Source organism: Oncorhynchus mykiss, chromosome 9 (genome assembly GCF_057628025.1).
Source record: "Oncorhynchus mykiss isolate SJ-2025 chromosome 9, ASM5762802v1, whole genome shotgun sequence".
Lineage (NCBI taxonomy): Eukaryota > Metazoa > Chordata > Actinopteri > Salmoniformes > Salmonidae > Oncorhynchus > Oncorhynchus mykiss.
This window is the reverse complement of record NC_143030.1, coordinates 66,577,399-66,597,275: the sequence shown is the minus strand read 5'-3', so window position 1 is coordinate 66,597,275 and position 19,877 is coordinate 66,577,399. Positions and strand designations below refer to the sequence as shown.

At 49.4% G+C, this 19,877-nt stretch overlaps 1 protein-coding gene across 4 annotated transcripts in view; it reads left to right on the top strand.

The window, feature by feature from the left end:
- LOC110531231 (membrane-associated guanylate kinase, WW and PDZ domain-containing protein 3) overlaps positions 1–19,877 on the top strand; it is a 259,379-nt gene that overhangs the window by 185,188 nt on the left and 54,314 nt on the right. For all 4 annotated transcript variants that reach the window (XM_090185057.1, XM_036988576.2, XM_036988577.2 and 1 more), the window contains exons 4-5: positions 9,605–9,817; positions 19,595–19,772. In XM_090185057.1, coding sequence (XP_090041183.1) covers positions 9,736–9,817; positions 19,595–19,772 — 260 coding nt within the window. In that variant the 5' untranslated portion in view covers positions 9,605–9,735. The remainder of the gene's footprint in view (positions 1–9,604; positions 9,818–19,594; positions 19,773–19,877) is intronic.

Sequence of the window (19,877 nt, the reverse complement as noted above, 5' to 3'; positions counted from 1 at the left end):
CCTGCAGTGCCAGACGTGTCGCCCTGCTTAAGCCAGTACATGTCCAGGCCCGTCTGAAGTTTGCTAGAGAGCATTTGGATGATCCAGAAGAAGATTGGGAGAATGTCATATGGTCAGATGAAACCAAAATATAACTTTTTGGTAAAAACTCAACTTGTCGTGTTTGGAGAACAAAGAATGCTGAGTTGCATCCAAAGAACACAATACCTACTGTGAAGCATGGGGGTGGAAACATCATGCTTTGGAGCTGCTTTTCTGCAAAGGGACCAGGACGACTTTTCCGTGTAAAGGAAAGAATGAATGGGGCCATGTATCGTGAGATTTTGAGTGAAAACCTCCTTCCATCTGCAAGGGCATTGAAGATGAAACGTGGCTGGGTCTTTCAGCATGACAATGATCCCAAACACACCGCCCGGGCAACGAAGGAGTGGCTTCGTAAGAAGCATTTCAAGGTCCTGGAGTGGCTTAGCCAGTCTCAACCCAATAGAAAATCTTTGGAAGGAGTTGAAAGTCCATGTTGCCCAGCAACAGCCCCAAAACATCACTGCTCTAGAGGAGATCTGCATGGAGGAATGGGCCAAAATACCAGCAACAGTGTGTGAAAACTTAGACTTACAGAAAACATTTGACCTGTGTCATTGCCAACTAAGGGTATATAACAAAGTATTGAGATAAACTTTTGTTATTGACCAAATACTTATTTTCCACCATAATTTGCAAATAAATTCATTAAAAATCCTACAATGTGATTTTCTGGATTTTGTTTTCTCATTTTGTCTGTCAAATTTGAAGTGTACCTATTATGAAAATTACAGGCCTCTCATCTTTTTAAGTGGGAGAACTTGCACAATTGGTGGCTGACTAAATACCTGTTTGCCTCACTGTACTTGGATGTGTAGTGTCAGTGTTTGTTCCTGGCATGTCATGCCTAAGTTTACTAATCATGCCAATGAAAAAATCATTAAAGCAGTTGGCAATATCAGTGGGTTTTGTGATGAATAAGACATCTGATTCAATGAATGTTGGAGCTGAGTTTGCCTTTTTGCCCACATTTCATTCAAGGTGCTCCAAAGCGTTTTACTATCATTCTTTATATATATATTTTTTTTCATAGTATTGTTTATTTTTATTTAGTTTAGTTACATGATTTCTCAATTTACAGTATGTTTTCCAATCAGTTGGGCTGCCAGAATTATTTGCCATACCTTTTGCCTCATCCCTCTCAGCCATAAAATTGTTCAATTCTTCATTAATCCAAGGGGATTTAACAGTTTTTACAGTCGTTTTCTTAATGGGTGCATGCTTATTAGTAACTGGAAAAAGCATTTTCATAAATGTGTCAAGTGCAATGTCTGGTTGCTCCTCATCACACACCACAGACCAGCAAATATTCTTTACATCATCAACATAAGAATCACTACAAAACTTCTTGTATGACCATATACACTATTTTAGGCCCAGCCTTTGGAACTTTGGTTTTCCTAGATATGGCTGTTATATTGTGATCACTACATTCTATGTATTTGGATACTGTTTTGAAGCAAATTTTTGCAGCATGAGCAAAGATATGATCAATACATGTTGATGATTTCATTCATGTGCTGTTTGTAACTACCCTGATAGGTTGATTGACAACCTGAATCAGGTTGCAGGCACTGATTACAATTATACTTTTTTTCTTGAGTGCGCAGCTTGATGAGAGCCAGTCAACATTTAAATCACCCAGAAAATATACCTCTCTGTTGATATCACATACAATATCAAGCATTTCACACATATTATCCAGATACTGACTGTTATCACTTGGTGGTCTATTCCCACAATAATGGGCTTCATGTGAGGCAGATGAACCTTTTTCCAAATTACTTCAACAGTATTTAACATTAGATCTTCTCTAAGCTTTACAGAAATGAGGATCCGAATATAGACCGCAACACTGGCCCCCATTTGGCATTTCTGTCTTTTCGGTAGATGTTATAACCATGTATTGCTACCACTGTATCATCAAAGGTATTATCTAATTGAGTTTCAGAGATAGTCAGAATATGAATGTCATCTGTAACAATTCAGATGGGTTAAATGGAAACTGAAATCTGGACACTGACTGTAGGTCTATAACCTCTTATGTAGCCTTAATATTAACTCCTGCCGAATTAAGCATTTCTTGCAATAAAATGATACACCAAATGTAGGCAAAATGTTGACTCTGGAACAGGTGCTAACTTTATCAGCATCATAAAAGCTGCTAGTATTCCAAACACACAAAAAATGCATCTAAGCCAAACTGAAATCTTATCCAAAACACGTTTTCGTTTTCACTGCTTTCCATTTCTTTACAACTGGTCAAACTGTTTGGACATTTTGCACAGAAAATCTTTCCAGGTTTTTTTCTTCTGTTGAGTGAGGGTTTATTTAGTCTTCTAGGGCAACATATAATGACAGAAGAGAAGCTATATCTGATTATAGAGTTGACAAACAAATGACCTACAATACATCAGAAATTATAAATCAGGCAAAAAAATCCTGCACCCCCTGTCAAAAAATCGTTCGGCCAATCTCTTACTCTAGCCTACAGCACATTTTCTATATTATCAGGTTAGGGTTGGGTATGGGCCTCAGATTTTCACTTTATCACATAGTCGGGCAGTTGTGGATTTGTTATTAGCAATTGCGGGCAGGTGCAGGTGAACAAACAGCTGACCTACACACACACATACACACACACACACACACACACCCTTCTTTTCACACATCCTACAGATTACCTTCAGATTAATGGTGATGAATAATGTAACAAATGTATCTTCCCCCTCTCCTCTCCCATCCCGCTGTCCCCTCTTCCTCTCCCCTCCCGCTGTCCCCTCTTCCTCTCCCCTCCCACTGTCCCCTCTTCCTCTCTTCCTCTCCCCTCCCACTGTCCCCTCTTCCTCTCCCCTCCCGCTGTCCCCTCTTCCTCTCCCCTCCCGCTGTCCCCTCTTCCTCTCCCCTCCCGCTGTCCCCTCTCCTCTCCCATTCCGCTGTCCCCTCTTCCTCTCCCATCCCGCTGTCCCCTCTTCCTCTCCCCTCCCACTGTCCCCTCTTCCTCTCCCCTCCCGCTGCCCCTCTTGCTCTCCCATCCCGCTGTCCCCTCTTGCTCTCCCATCCCGCTTTCCCCTCTTCCTCTCCCATCCCGCTTTCCCCTCTTCCTCTCCCATCCCGCTGTCCCCTCTTCCTCTCCCATCCCGCTGTCCCCTCTTCCTCTCCCCTCCCGCTGTCCCCTCTTCCTCTCCCCTCCCGCTGTCCCCTCTTGCTCTCCCATCCCGCTTTCCCCCCTCCTCTCCCCTCCCGCTGTCCCCTCTTCATCTCCCCTCCCACTGTCCCCTCTTCCTCTCCTCTCCCATCCCGCTGTCCCCTCTTCCTTTACCTTCACACTGTCCTCTCTTCCTCTCCCATCCTGCTGTCCCCTCTCCTCTCCCATCCCGCTGTCCCCTCTTCCTCACCCCTCCCGCTGTCCCCTCTTCCTCTACCTTCCCGCTGTCCCCTCTTCCTCTACCTTCCCGCTGCCCCCTCTTCCTCTACCTTCCCGCTGCCCCCTCTTCCTCTACCTTCCCGCTGTCCCCTCTTGCTCTCCCATCCCGCTTTCCCCTCTCCTCTCCCATCCCGCTGTCCCCTCTTCCTCTCCCCTCCTGCTGTCCCATCTTCCTCTACCTTCCCGCTGTCCTCTCTTCCTCTCCCATCCCGCTGTACCCTCTCCTCACCCATCCCGCTGTCCCCTCTTCCTCTACCTTCCCGCTGTCCGCTCTTCCTCTCCCCATGTCCTCTCTTCCTCTACCCTCCCTCTGTCCTCTCTTCCTCTACCCTCCCTCTGTCCTCTCTTCCTCTACCCTCCCTCTGTCCTCTCTTCCTCTACCCTCCCTCTGTCCTCTCTTCCCTTTCCCCTCCTTCTGTCCCCTCTTCCTCTCCCCTCCCGCTGTCCCCTCTTCCTCTCCCCTCCCGCTCTCCCCTCTTCCTCTCCCCTCCCGCTCTCCCCTCTTCCTTTCCCCTGCTTCTGTCCCCTCTTCCTCTCCCCTCCTTCTGTCCCCTCTTCCTCTACCTTCCCTCTGTCCTCTCTTCCTCTACCCTCCCTCTGTCCCCTCTTCCTCTCTCCTCTCCCCTCCCACTGTCCCCTCTCCCATCCGCTGTCTCCTCTTCCTCTCCCCCCCACTGTCCCCTCTTCCTCTCCCCTCCCGCTGTCCCCTCTTCCTCTACCTTCCCACTGTCCCCTCTTCCTCTCCCCTCCTTCTGTCCCCTTTTCCTCTCTTCCTCTCTCTTCCACTCCCCTCTCTCCCTCTCTGTACTCTCTAGTACACATTAATCAGAGACTAGGAGAGCTGTGTTTATGAGCTATTAATCACACACCACTGGGCCTGAGAGAGGGAGGGAGAGAGAGAGGAGCAAGAAGGAGATGTGGGGAGATGAAGAGAGAGAGGTGGGGGGTTAGAGAGAGACTAAAGGCCAGATAGTGGTGGGGAGGGAGATACGGAGATACAGAGAGAGAGCAAGCGAGAGAGATACAGAGAGAGAGAGAGAGAGCGTAAGGGAAGTAGAAGAGAGGGAGGAAGGTGGCTAGGCCGTGTGGTGACAGGTCTGGATTAAAGAAGGCCACCTATCTTTCATCTTCATCGCACCGTGCTCAAGTATAATGAAGCTGTGTTTTGACACATGCAAATGTATCAACCAGATGTCAGAGATAGGGAGATGGAGGGAAGGAGGAGTGCAGCAGTATGGATGGTTTGGTTGGTTGTCTGTGGCTCAGTGCAGTGCAGGAGGGAAGCTGGATATCCGTGTGTCAGGCAGTAGCCAAAACACTTCAGTTACACACCAGTAGCTTCTTTCCCCCACACAACCAGCAGGGTCTCTGCTAAGGGCTGTTGAATGTAGCTCCAGGGTCATGGCAGACAAAGAGGAGGGACACAGGTGTGGGGAAGGGGGTCACACAGTAAAATGACTCCTACCTCTCGCCACTCTCAGAGCTTCTATTCTCTGTCACAGACAGACAGACATCAATCAATCAATCAAGTATATTTATAAAGTGTTTTTTTACATCAGCAGACATAACAAAGTGCTTTCACAGAAACCCAGCCTAAAACCCCAAACAGCAAGCAATGCAGATGCAGAAGCACAGTGGCTAGGAAAAACTCCCTAGAAAGGCAGAAACCTAGGAAGAAACCTAGAGAGGAACCAGACTCTGAGGGGTGGTAGTCTAGACATAAGAGTACCATTAAGGCCAGATGTGTTAAATAAGCAACCCATAAGTTATTAACTTAATACAGGGTGTAAATAATACAAATGATTTGTTTATATTATGAATAAATTAAAGAGCGAGCCAAGAGTCTTGGTCTAAAAACCAAAAGTGTTCCTCAGGAATGCCAGCCCATGTTGACTCCAATTTATTTGACCTTTATTTAACTCTGCAAGTCAGTTAAGAACAAATTCTTATTTTCAATGACGGCCTAGAAACAGTGGGTTAACTGCCTGTTCAGGGGCAGAACGACAGATTTGTACCTTGTCAGCTCGGGGGTTTGAACTTGCAACCTTTCGGTGACTAGTCCAACGCTCTAACCACGCTCTAACCCTGCCGCGCCAATGATTCCCCCAGTTGTGTCAAGTTGTCTGGATGTCCTTGGGTGGTGGACAATTCTGGATACACACAGGAACCTATTGTTTGACCCTCTGAATAGCACACACACACAATCCATGTCTACATGGTCTCAAGTTTTAAAAATCCTTCTTTAACCTACACTGATTGAAGTGGATTTAACAAGTTACATCAATAAGATATCATAGCTTTCACCTGGATTCACCTGGTCAGTCCGTCATACTCAGTGTATGTTAATAACTTAATAATGATAATATGCTGGCATAATGACATCTTTAATTTTGCTGTGCCAGGTCTGGGCCTATGTTTCATAACACATTGAGCTAGGTTTACTCTTAGATGTTTGGGTATTTTTCCCATGAATACCCATAAGATGAGGCAACCCGTCTGTGTTATAAACAGACTACTATGTTGTTGAGAGATGTTTCTCCACATGTAATAACTCTCTATGGTGCATGCAGCTCACAGGAGGTTGTTGTCACTTTAATTGGGGAGGACAGTCTCGTGGTAATGGCTGGAGCGGAATGGTGTCAAACACATGGTTTCATTCGCCCCGTTCCAGCCATTATTATGAGCCGTCCTCCCCTCAGCCTCCGCTGATATAACTATAACTCACCACCCCCCCAGATAGGCTGAGAAACTCCAGGAGTTAGTTTTGCATTCTACTCTAGAGTCAGCGCCACTGGAGGACTGGCTTCCCAGGGGCAGAGGGAAGAGAGGGAACAGCAAAATGAATCAACATGTATACCCTCCTGAGTTGCTGTTTCTCCCCCTTCCTCTCTTTCTTTAGATTGTTCTGTCTGGTTAGCTGTGAGGAGGCAAAAAGAAATCGGGAAATTGGGTCAACTTTCCCACAGTAGGAGAGAGAAGGTGAGGGAGAGAGGGAGAGAGAGAAGGTGAGGCAGGGAGAGAGGGAGAGAGAAGGTGAGGGAGAGAGGGAGAGAGAGAAGGTGAGGGAGAGAGGGAGAGAGAGAAGGTGAGGGAGAGAGGGGGAGAGAGAGAAGGTGAGGGAGGGAGGGAGGGAGAGAGAGAGAGAGAGAGAAGGCGAGGGAGAGAGAAGGTGAGGGAGGGAGGGAGGGAGGGAGGGAGGGAGGGAGAGAGAGAAGGTGAGGGAGGGAGGGAGAGTGAGAGAGAGAGAGAGAGAGAGAGAGAGAGAGAGAGAAGGTGAGGGAGGGAGGGAGGGAGGGAGAGAGAGAGAGAAAGCGAGGGAGAGAGGGAGAGAGAAGGTGAGGGAGGGAGGGTGGGAGGGAGGGAGGGTGAGAAGGTGAGGGAGGGAGGGAGAGAGAGCGAGAGAGAAGGCGAGGGAGGGAGGGAGGGAGGGAGGGAGGGAGGGAGGGAGGGAGGGAGTAAAAAAAGAGTGTTCCTCTCCTCACGGAGGGAGTTGTACTGTTTTGGCCCTGGGCACCACAGTACACAACACACAACAATAAAACAGCCAGTAGAGCCAATAGAACCAGGCAGCGCCTCGCCCGGTCTGTCCTGGATAAAGGCTTCTGTCACGGGGCTCTGGGGAGCACAGCCCAGCACTGCACTGCAGTAAATATGACAATAAGAAGAGAGAGAGAGAGATGGGGAAGGAGAGAGGGAGAGTGAGCCCAGGCTATGGTCAGAGCTGCATTACAGTGGGGAATCCATTTCCCTTTTTAGTGTTGACATGCTGAGTATAAACTGTCCTATCTCTCCTCCAGGGCTGTCATTGAACGACTGTTTCTGACCGGCTATCTCTATCCTTTCTCTCTCTCTCTCTCTCTCTGTGCGTGTGTGTGTGCATGTGAGTGGTTGCACCTGCTGGTCCAAAGTTTTAGAACACCTACTCATTCGATTGTTTTTCTTTATTTTTGCTATTTTCTACATTGTAGAATAATAGTGAAGATTATCAAAACTATGAAATAACACATATGGATTCATGTAGTGACAAAAAAGTGTTAAACAAATCCAAATATATTTTATATTTGAGATTCTTCAAATAGCCACCCTTTGCCTTGATGACAGCTTTCAACACTCATGGCATTCTCTCAACCAGCTGCACCTGGAATGCTTTTCCAACAGTCTTAAAGGAGTTCCCACATATGCTGAGAACTTGTTGGCTGCTTTTCCTTCCCTCTGCGGTTAATCATCTCAATTGAGTTGAGGTCAGGGGATTGTGGAGGCCAGGTCATCTGATGCAGCACTCCATAACTCTCCTTCTTGGTAAAATAGCCCTTACACAGCAGCCTGGAGGTGTGTTGGGCCATTGTCCTGTTGAAAAATAAATGATAGTCCCACTAAGCCCAAACCAGATGGAATGGCGTATCACTGCAGAATGCTGTGGTAGCCATGCTGGTTAAGTGTGCCTTGAATTCTAAATAAATCACTGACAGTGTCACCAGCAAAGCACCCCCACACCTCCTCCTCCATGCTTCACGGTGGGAACTACACATGCGGAGATCATCCATCCACCTACTCAGCGTCTCACAAAGACACGGCGGTTGGAACCAAAAATCTCCAATTTGGACTCCAGACCAAAGAACAGATTTCCACCGGTCTAATGTCCATTGCTCGTGTTTCTTGGCCCAGGCAAGTCTCTTCTTATTATTGGTGTCCTTTAGTAGTGGTTTCTTTGCAGCAATTCGACCACAAAGGCCTGATTTATGCAGTCTCATAGCGCTTGATAGTTTTTGGACTGCACTTGAAAAAACTTTAAAAGTTCTTGAAATGTTGGTATTTTACCAAATAGGGCTATCTTCTGTTTACTGTACCTCTTCACAACACAACTGATTGGCTCAAATGCGTAAAGAAGGAAAGAAATTCCACAAATTAACTTTTAACAAGACACACCTGTTAATTGAAATGCATCCCAGGTGACTATCTCATGAAGCTGGTTGAGAGAATGCCAAGAGTGTGCAAAGCTGTCATCAAGGCAAAGGGTGACTATTTGAAGAATCTCAAATATAAAATATATTTTGATTTGTTGAACACATGTTTGGTTACTACATGATTCCATATGTGTTAGAAAATAGTAAAAATATGTATGACCTGTACTGTCTTCATTGTAATCGGACAGTTGTCGTTGTCTCCACAACCTAACTTTCCCCTGGGGATTAATAAAGTATCATCGTCTCTACCAGGTTACTGACTGTTTCTATTGACACGGCTGTGTGTGTTCTCTACCAGGTTACTGACTCTTTCTATTGACACGGTTGTGTGTGTTCTCTACCAGGTTACTGACTGTTTCTATTGACACGGCTGTGTGTGTTCTCTACCAGGTTACTGACTGTTTCTATTGACACGGCTGTGTGTGTTCTCTACCAGGTTACTGACTGTTTCTATTGACACGGCTGTGTGTGTTCTCTACCAGGTTACTGACTGTTTCTATTGACACGGTTGTGTGTGTTCTCTACCAGGTTACTGACTGTTTCTATTGACACTGCTGTGTGTGTTCTCTACCAGGTTACTGACTGTTTCTATTGACACGGCTGTGTGTGTTCTCTACCAGGTTACTGACTGTTTCTATTGACACGGCTGTGTGTGTTCTCTACCAGGTTACTGACTGTTTCTATTGACACGGTTGTGTGTGTTCTCTACCAGGTTACTGACTGTTTCTATTGACACGGCTGTGTGTGTTCTCTACCAGGTTACTGACTGTTTCTATTGACACGGCTGTGTGTGTTCTCTACCAGGTTACTGACTGTTTCTATTGATATGGCTGTGTGTGTTCTCTACCAGGTTACTGACTGTTTCTATTGACACGGCTGTGTGTGTTCTCTACCAGGTTACTACTACTGACTGTTTCTATTGACACAGCTGTGAGTGTTCTCTACCAGGTTACCGACTGTTTCTATTGACACTGGCGTGTGTGTTCTCTACCAGGTTACTGACTGTTTCTATTGACACTGGTGTGTGTGTTCTCTACCAGGTTACTGACTGTTTCTTTTGACACGGATGTGTGTGTTCTCTATCAGGTTACTGACTGTTTCTATTGACACGGCTGTGTGTGTTCTCTACCAGGGAACTACTACGGGACACCCAAGCCCCCAGCGGAGCCCAGCCCGGTGCAGCCTGACCTGGTAGATCAGGTGCTGTTTGATGAGGAGTTTGATACAGAGGTCCAGAGGAAACGCACCACCTCTGTCAGCAAAATGGACAGGAAGGACAGTGCAGCCCCCGAGGAGGAGGACGAGGAGGAGAGAGAGAGGTCTCCCCTGGTCAACGGACTCACAGGTAAGATGTCCTGTCCATGTTGTCCTGCAACATGTTCCCTTCCTCTCTCTCCCACAAACTGCCTCAAACTGATCATCAACAACATTGATATTGTTGGCAGTTAAAATGGCGCCGGAGCAGAAGGCAGACGTTTTACGTGCCCTTAACCGATTGTGTTTTTTCTTCGTTTATCTGCGTTTTTACGCTTCTGCTGCTCTCTGTTCATCATATATGCATAGTCACTTTAACCATACCTACATGTACATACAGTGAGGGAAAAAAGTATTTTATCTCCTGCTGATTTTGTACGTTTGCCCACTGACAAAGAAATGATCAGTCTATAATTTTAATGGTAGGTTTATTTGAACAGTGAGAGACAGAATAACAACAAAGAAAATCCAGAAAGACGCATGTCAAAAATGTTATAAATTGATTTGCATGAGGGAAATACGTTTTTGACCCCATCTCAATCAGAAAGATTTCTGGCTCCCATGTGTCTTTTATACAGGTAACGAGCTGAGATTAGGAGCACACTCTTAAAGGGAGTGCTCCTAATCTCAGTTTGTTACCTGTATAAAAGACACCTGTCCAAAGAAGCAATCAATCAGATTCCAAACTCTCCACCATGGCCAAGACCAATTACCTAATTTCTATCAACATGTTAAATGCGCAACCAGAGGGAAAATAACTCTGGACCACCTATACTCCACACACAGAGATGCATACAAAGATCTCCCTCACGCTCCATTTGGCAAATCTGACCATAAGTATATCCTGCTGATTCCTGCTTACAAGCAAGCAGGAAGCACCAGTGACTAGATAAAAAAAAAAAAGTGGTCAGATGAAGCAGATGCTAAACTACAGGACTGTTTTGCTATCACAGACTGGAATATGTTCCGGGTTCCTCAAATGGCATTGAGGAGTACACCACCTCAGTCATTGGCTTCATCAACAAATGCATCGATGACGTCGTCCCCACAGTGATCACACATACATTCCCCAACCTGAAACCATGGATTATAGGCAGCATCCGCACTGAGCTAAAGGCTAGAGCTGCCGCTTTCAAGGAGCGGGACTCTAACCCGGAAGCTTATAAGAAATCCCGCTATGCCCTCAGACGAACCATCAAATAGGCAAAGCATCAATACAGGACTAAGATCGAGTCGTACTACACCGGCTCTGACGTTCGTCGGATGTGGTGGGGTCTGCAAACCATTACAGACTACAAAGGGAAGCACAGCCAAGAGCTGCCCAGTGACATGAGCCTACCGGACGAGCTAAACTACTTCTATGCTCACTTTGAGGCAAATAACACTGAAACATGCATGAGAGCACCAGCTGTACCGGATGACTGTGTGATCACGCTCTCCGCATCCGATGTGAGTAAGACCTTTAGACAGGTCAACATTCACAAGGCCGCAGGGCCAGATGGATTACCAGGACATGTACTGTGAGCATGCGCTGACCAACTAGCAAGTGTCTTCACTGACATTTTCAACCTCTCCCAGTCCAAGTCTGTCATACCAACATGTTTTAAGCAGACCACCATAGTGCCTGTGCCCAAGAACACTAAGGTAACATGCCTAAATGACTACCGACCTGTAGCACTCACATCTGTAGCCATGAAGGGCTTTGAAAGGCTGGTCATGGCTCACATCAACACCATCATCCCAGAAACCATAGAACCACTCCAATTTGCATACTACCCCAACAGATCCACAGATGATGCAGTCTCTATTGCACTCCACACTGCCCTTTCCCACCTGGACAGAAGGAACACCTATGTGAGAATGCTATTCATTGACTACAGCTCAGCTTTCAACAACGTAGTGTCCTCAAAGCTTATCAATAACCTAAGGACTCTGGGGCTAAACACCTCCCTCTGCAACTGGATCCTGGACTTCCTGACGGGCCGCCCCCAGGTGGTAAGGGTAGGTAACAACATATCCGCCACGCTGATCCTCAACACAGAGGCTCCTCAGGGGTGTGTGTTCACTCATGACTGCACGGCCAGGCACGACTCCAACACCATCATTAGCAGATGACACAACAGTGGTAGTAGGCCTGATCACCGACAACAACGAGACAGTACCAGGACAACAACCTCTCCCTCAACGTGATCAAGACAAAGGATATGATTGTGGACTACAGGAAAAAGAAGACCGAGCACGTCCCCATTCTCATCGACGGGGCTGCGGTGGAGCAGGGTGAGAGCTTCAAGTTCCTTGGTGTCCACATCACCAACCAACTAACATGGTCCAAGCACAGCATGACTGTTGTGAAGCGGGCACGGCAAAACCTATTCCCCCTCCGGAGACTGAAACATTTCCTCAGATCCTCAAAAGGTTCTACAGCTGAACCATCAAGAGCATCCTGACTGGTATGGCAACTGCTCGGCCTCCGACCGCAAGGCACTACAGAGGGTAGTGCGAACGGCCCAGTACATCACTGGGGCCTAGCTTCCTGCCATCCAGGACCTCTGTACCATGCAGTGTCAGAGGAAGGCCCTGAAAATTGTCAAAGAATCCAGCCACCCTAGTCATAGACTATTCTCTCTGCTACCGCACGGCAAGCGGTACCGAAGCGCCAAATTCTAAACATCTTCTACCCCCAAGCCATAAGACTCCTGAACATCTAGTCAAATGCCTACCCAGACTATTCACCATCACCCTCATTCCCTCCACCCATCACCCTTATTCCCTCCACCCACCATCACCCTCATTCCCTCCACCCACCATCACCCTCATTCCCCCCACCCACCATCACCCTCATTCCCTCCACCCACCATCACCCTCATTCCCACCCATCACCCTCATTCCCTCATTCCCTCCACCCACCATCACCCTCATTCCCTCCACCCATCATCACCCTCATTCCCTCCACCCATCACCCTCATTCCCCCCACCTACCATCACCCTCATTCCCTCCACCTACCATCACCCTCATTCCCTCCACCCACCATAACCCTCATTCCCTCCACCTATCACCCTCATTCCCTCCACCCATCACCCTCATTCCCTCCACTTACCATCACCCTCATTCCCTCCACCCACCATCACCCTCACCCCCTCCACCCATCACCCTCATTCCCTCCACCCACCATCACCCTCATTCCCTCCACCCACCATCACCTTCATTCCCTCCACCCACCATCACCCTCATTCCCTCCACCCACCATCACCCTCATTCCCTCCAGCCATCACCCTCATTCCCTCCACCCACCATCACCCTCATTCCCTCCACCCATCACCCTCATTCCCTCCACCCACTATCACCCTCATCCCCTCCACCCATCACCCTCATTCCCTCCACCCATCATCACCCTCGTTCCCTCCACCCACCATCACCTTCATTCCCTCCACCCACCATCACCCTCATTCCCTCCACCCACCATCACCCTCATTCCCACCCATCACCCTCATTCCCTCATTCCCTCCACCCACCATCACCCTCATTCCCTCCACCCATCATCACCCTCATTCCCTCCACCCATCACCCTCATTCCCCCCACCCACCATCACCCTCATTCCCTCCCTCCACCCACCATCACCCTCATCCCCTCCACCCATCACCCTCATTCCCTCCACCCATCATCACCCTCATTCCCTCCACCCATCACCCTCATTCCCTCCACCCACCATCACCCTCATTCCCTCCACCCATCACCCTCATTCCCTCCACCCACCATCACCCTCATTCCCTCCACCCACCATCACCCTCATTCCCTCCACCCACCATCACCCTCATCCCCTCCACCCACCATCACCCTCATCCCCTCCACCTACCATCACCCTCATTCCCTCCACCCATCACCCTCATTCCCCCCACCCACCATCACCCTCATTCCCTCCACCCATCACCCTCATTCCCTCCCTCCACCCTCATTCCCTCCCTCCACCCACCATCACCCTCATCCCCTCCACCCATCACCCTCATTCCCTCCACCCATCATCACCCTCATTCCCTCCACCCATCACCCTCATTCCCTCCCTCCACCCTCATTCCCTCCCTCCACCCACCATCACCCTCATCCCCTCCACCCATCACCCTCATTCCCTCCACCCATCATCACCCTCATTCCCTCCACCCATCACCCTCATTCCCTCCACCCATCACCCTCATTCCCTCCACCCACCATCCACCCTCATTCCCTCCACCCACCATCACCCTCATTCCCTTCACCCTCCATCACCCTCATTCCCTTCACCCTCCATCACCCTCATTCCCTCCACCCACCATCACCCTCATCCCCTCCACCCACCATCACCCTCATTCCCTCCACCCACCATCACCTTCATTCCCTCCACCCACCATCACCCTCATTCCCTCCACCCACCATCACCCTCATTCCCTCCACCCACCCATCACCCTCATTCCCTCATTCCCTCCACCCACCATCACCCTCATTCCCTCCACCCACCCATCACCCTCATTCCCTCATTCCCTCCACCCACCATCACCCTCATTCCCTCCACCCATCATCACCCTCATTCCCTCCACCCATCACCCTCATTCCCCCCACCCACCATCACCCTCATTCCCTCCACCCATCACCCTCATTCCCTCCCTCCACCCACCATCACCCTCATTCCCTCCACCCATCACCCTCATTCCCTCCACCCGCCATCACCCTCATTCCCTCCACCCATCACCCTCATTGCCTCCACCCACCATCACCCTCATTCCCTTCACCCTCCATCACCTTCATTCCCTCCACCCACCATCACCCTCATTCCCTCCACCCACCATCACCCTCATTCCCTCCACCCACCCATCACCCTCATTCCCTCATTCCCTCCACCCACCATCACCCTCATTCCCTCCACCCATCATCACCCTCATTCCCTCCACCCATCACCCTCATTCCCTCCAACCACCATCACCCTCATCCCCTCACCCATCACCCTCATTCCCTCCACCCATCATCACCCTCATTCCCTCCACCCATCACCCTCATTCCCTCCACCCACCATCACCCTCATTCCTTCCACTAACCATCACCCTCATTCCCTCCACCCATCACCCTCATTCCCTCCACCCACCATCACCCTCATTCCCTTCACCCTCCATCACCCTCATTCCCTCCACCTACCATCACCCTCATCCCCTCCACCCACCATCACCCTCATTTCCTCCACCCACCATCACTCTCATTCCCCCCACCCTCCATCACCCTCATTCCCTCCCCCCTAATTTCCTCCACCCACCATCACCCTCATTCCCTCCACCCTCATTCCCTCCATCACCCGCATTACCTCCACCCACCATCTCCTTCATTCCCTCCACCCTCATCCTCTCCACCCACCATCACCCTCATCCCCTCCACCCACCATCACCCTCATTCCCTCCACCCCTCATCACCCTCATTCCCTCCACCCACCATCACCCTCATTCCCATCACCCTCATTCCCTCCACCCACCATCACCCTCATTCCCTTCACCCTCCATCACCCTCATTCCCTACACCTACCATCACCCTCCACCCACCATCACCCTCATCCCCTCCACCCACCATCACCCTCATTCCCTTCACCCTCCATCACCCTCATTCCCTTCACCCTCCATCACCCTCATTCCCTCCACCTACCATCACCCTCATTTTCTCCACCCACCATCACCCTCATTCCCCCCACCCTCCATCACCCTCATTCCCTCCCCCCTCATTTCCTCCACCCACCATCACCCTCATTCCCTCCACCCTCATTCCCTCCACCCTCCATCACCCGCATTACCTCCACCCTCCATCTCCTTCATTCCCTCCACCCTCATCCCCTCCACCCACCATCACCCTCATTTCCTCCACCCACCATCACCCTCATTCCCCCCACCCTCCATCACCCTCATTCCCTCCCCCCTAATTTCCTCCACCCACCATCACCCTCATTCCCTCCACCCTCATTCCCTCCACCCTCCATCACCCGCATTACCTCCACCCTCCATCTCCTTCATTCCCTCCACCCTCATCCCCTCCACCCACCATCACCCTCATCCCCTCCACCCACCATCACCCTCATTCCCTCCACCCACCATCACCCTCATTCCCTCCACCCACCATCACCCTCATTTCCTCCACCCTCCATCACACTCATTCCCTCCACCCTCCATCACACTCATTCTCTCTTTCCCCCAAATGGGACATCCCAGGATTATCCATCTGTCCCTTACAGAAGGTCTCTTCTAAATACAAACTCTACAAAGTCAAGTCGTTCTCCATCTAGCTGGATCAATAATGTAGAAATCCCTGGTTAAAGGGATATAGTTTGTTCTTGTTTTATTTCCCTTGGAGATATTATCCTCACATGAACTGTAAACAAAAACAAAAACCACAAGTGCCACAGCTCGTAGAGAAAAGGCAGCATCCAACTGGGCATATAGGAAAGGAGTCTTATCCAGATAATGGATTCCAAACATGGCCAAAACATTCCCCGTGGTGTATACAGCGACCATTGATGAGACCAGTGTGGTACCATGGAGGAGGCTATGCACATCAGATGGGGGACATACTGTAGACGATATGATAGACAGAGAGTGATTGGGTACATTGGGACCCATCCCGCCATCCCTGGAGCAGCGTCTGGTCTTGTCCCATTTGCCCTCCAGGCTTCCCCTGTAGAGTGCCTCTCCTCTGGGCTTGGGGTGCTTCCAGCTGGCCCCTGCTCCTCTCTGTTCCCACAGCACAACTGTCCCCTGTTTGGTCTGTGGTTCTCTCTGGCTCCGTCCAAAGGGCATTCCCCCGTTCTGAGTCCGCATGGTGCCAATGACAGAGAGGACAATGTAGCCCTCCCGTCCTTCAGATGGTGAGTCTGTCTAGTCCCATGGACCTAAGCCCATGCCCATGACTGTACCCTGTACCCATTCCAGGGTCCTGCCTGCAGCTGGGCACCTGGGTTGTACTTTCTCTGCCTGATTGAATGTCTCAGTTGTGATCAGGCAGTTGTGCATATCAGAGGGGCCTTGGGCAGGCCCTGAGGGCTGGGCTGCTAAACACACTTCTAAGAACAGTAAGAGAGTCATAAAGTGTCTCAGTGGAGGTATGCTGATCTAGGATCAGGTTCCCGCTGTCCATAAAGTCTTATTCATTATGACCTAAAAGACAAACTGATCCTATATCAGCGCTCTTACTCTGACTCCTCAATAATACCAATTAAAATATGCCATTTAGCTGACACTATGATCCAATGCGCCTTACAGTCATGCATACATACATCTTTCATATGGGTGACACCAGATGGAATTGAACCCATGGCCCGGGCTTTCCAAGCGCCATGCTCTACCAATATAGGAAAAGAGACTGAAGCACAGGTCTAGGAACAGTTAGACAGGCCATTGTCTAATTGTCCATTGTGCAAACAGAGAGCCACACTAGCAAGGCGTTTAGACCTGAGCTGTTCCCCTGCACACCATCTCTATCACTATAGCCTTTGGCACACACAACAATGGGTGCATGGGTTGGATGAAGAGAACACTCGATTCACGTTTTTCCTCCAAATGATTTATTTTGTTCTTGACGAGACACCCTCAGTTCTACTTTTACCTATGTAGTGCATCATACCCACATCACATATAGCTGTCCCTGGTGAGTCTCCTGACTGAATTTATGCTTTTCTCAATGGGTTTGCAAAGTAGCAGGGAGGATCACATAAATTCAGGTGTATTGTACATGCATCAAACAATACTATTATACACTACATGACCAAAAGTATGTGGACATCTGCTCGTCAAACATCTTATTTCAAAATCATGGGCATTAATATGGAGTTGGTCCTCTCTTTGCTGTTATATCAGCCTCCACTCTTCTGGGAAGACTTTCCACTAGATGTTTGAGCATTGTTGCAGGGACTTGCTTCCATTCAGCCAAAAGAGCATTATTCGGCGTTCCAATTCTTCCCAAAGGTGTTTGATGGGGTTGAGGTCAGGGCTCTGTGCAGGCCAGTCAAGTTCTTCCACACCGAAATCAACAAACCATTTCTGTATGGACCTAGGTTTGGGCACGGGGCATTGTCATGCTGAAACAGGAAAGGGCCTTCCCCAAACTGCTGCCACAAAGTTGGAAGCACATAATCGTTTATTTATTTATTGTATGCTATAGCGTTAAGATTTCCCTTCTCTGGAACTAAGGGGCCTAGCCCAAACTATGAAAAGTAGCCCCAGACCAGTACTCCTCCACCAAACTTTACAGTTGGCACTATGCATTGGGGCAGGTAGTGTTCTCCTGACATCCGCCAAACCCAGATTTGTTTGTCGGACTGCGAGATGATGATGCGTGGTTCATCGCATTTCCACTGCTTCAGAGTCCAATGGTGGCGAGCTTTACACTCCTCCAGCTGACGATTGGCATTGCACATGGTGATCTTAGGCTTGTGTACGGCTGCTCAGCCATGGAAACCCATTTCATGAAGCTCCCGACGAACAGTTATTGTGCTGACATGAGTGTTGCAACCGAGCACAGACGGTTTTTACGCACTCCGCAGTCCCGTTCTGTGAGCTTTTATGGCCTACCACTTCACAACTGAGCCGTTGTTGCTCCTAGACGTTTCGACTTCACAGTAACAGCACCTTCAGAAATTTGACGAACTGACTGATTGGAAAAGTCATATGACGGTGCCACGTTGAAAGTTACTTAGCTCTTCAGTAAGGCCACTCTACTGCCAATGTTTGTCTATGGAGATTGCATGGCTGTGTGCTCAATTTTATACACCTGTCAGCAACGGGTGTGACTGAAATAGCCAAATCCACTAATTTGAAGGGTGTCCACATGATGTCTTCATTATTCATTATTATTCATTATTATTCTACAATGTATAAAATAGTGAAAATCAAGAAAAACCATTGAATGAGTACCCTATGTAAAGAAAATCACTTAACTTTCATGTCATGCACTTTACTCTCCTTCTGACAGCTCGTCCTCTTTTATGGGTAGTTTTCTTTCTCCCTTCAGATCAGAAGTCAACTCTGAATACAGTAATGAGCTAGGTCAGAGGCATGCAAATCCAAACCTGCAGATAAGAGCACATGCACGCACACAAAACACACACACCCACACACACACACTCTCTCACAGGGCAAGGTTTAGTGATGCTAATAGGGGCTGGGTAAGGCTGAAGTGTGGTGTTGGTCAGCTCTGCCCTTGTTGCCGTTGAGCCTCTCGCTCTACAGAACATCACTGCTGACATGCAAATCCTGTGGCACACTTGCTGCACTTCTGTCTCTTTCTCTCTCTCTCTGTCCTCTCCCTTTCTCTAGTCCCCTCTCTCTCCCTCTCCTGTTCTTTGCTGTGTGTAACAGTCTAAAGCCTACAGTCAGTCTGTCCAGAGAAGCCGCAGAGAGAGATGCATGGAGCTCACAGGGCTCACCGCCCAGCCTCCACACGCTCACTACCCAGCCTCCACACGCCCACCACCCAGCTTCCACGCGCTCACCACCCAGCCTCCTCACGCTCACCACCCAGCCGCCACACACCCACCACCTAGCCTCCACTCCCACTACCCAGCCTCCACACGCCCACCACCCAGCCTCCACACGCTCACCACCCAGCCTCCACACGCTCACCACCCAGCCTCCACACGCTCACCACCCAGCCTCCACAAGCCTACCACCCAGGCTCCACACTCTCACCATCCAGCCTCCACACCCTCACCACCCAGCCTCCACACTCTCACCACCCAGCCTCCACACTCTCACCACCCAGCCTCCACACTCTCACCATGCAGCCTCCACATGCTCACCATGCAGCCTCCACACGCTCACCACCCTTCTCCTTCCCCTTGTCTTTCTCTCCCTCCTGTGATATGGCCACAGAACACAAGGACAAGGCTGAACAGGAGTGGAGGAAGGCTGTACCCAGCTACAACCAGTCCAGTAGTGGGGCTGTGGACTTCCGGACCTGGAGCACCTTACCACGTGACGAGAGCCAGGAACCGCTGCCCAAGACCTGGGAGATGGCCTACACAGAGACAGGCATGGTTTACTTCATAGAGTAAGTGTTGGACTTCTGGTTCTCTATTCCAGTACAGTGCCGGCGTGGTGTTGGGGATGCTAGAAGTGGCGAGAGGTAGTTTTGAAAAAGAGCATTGAGATGTGT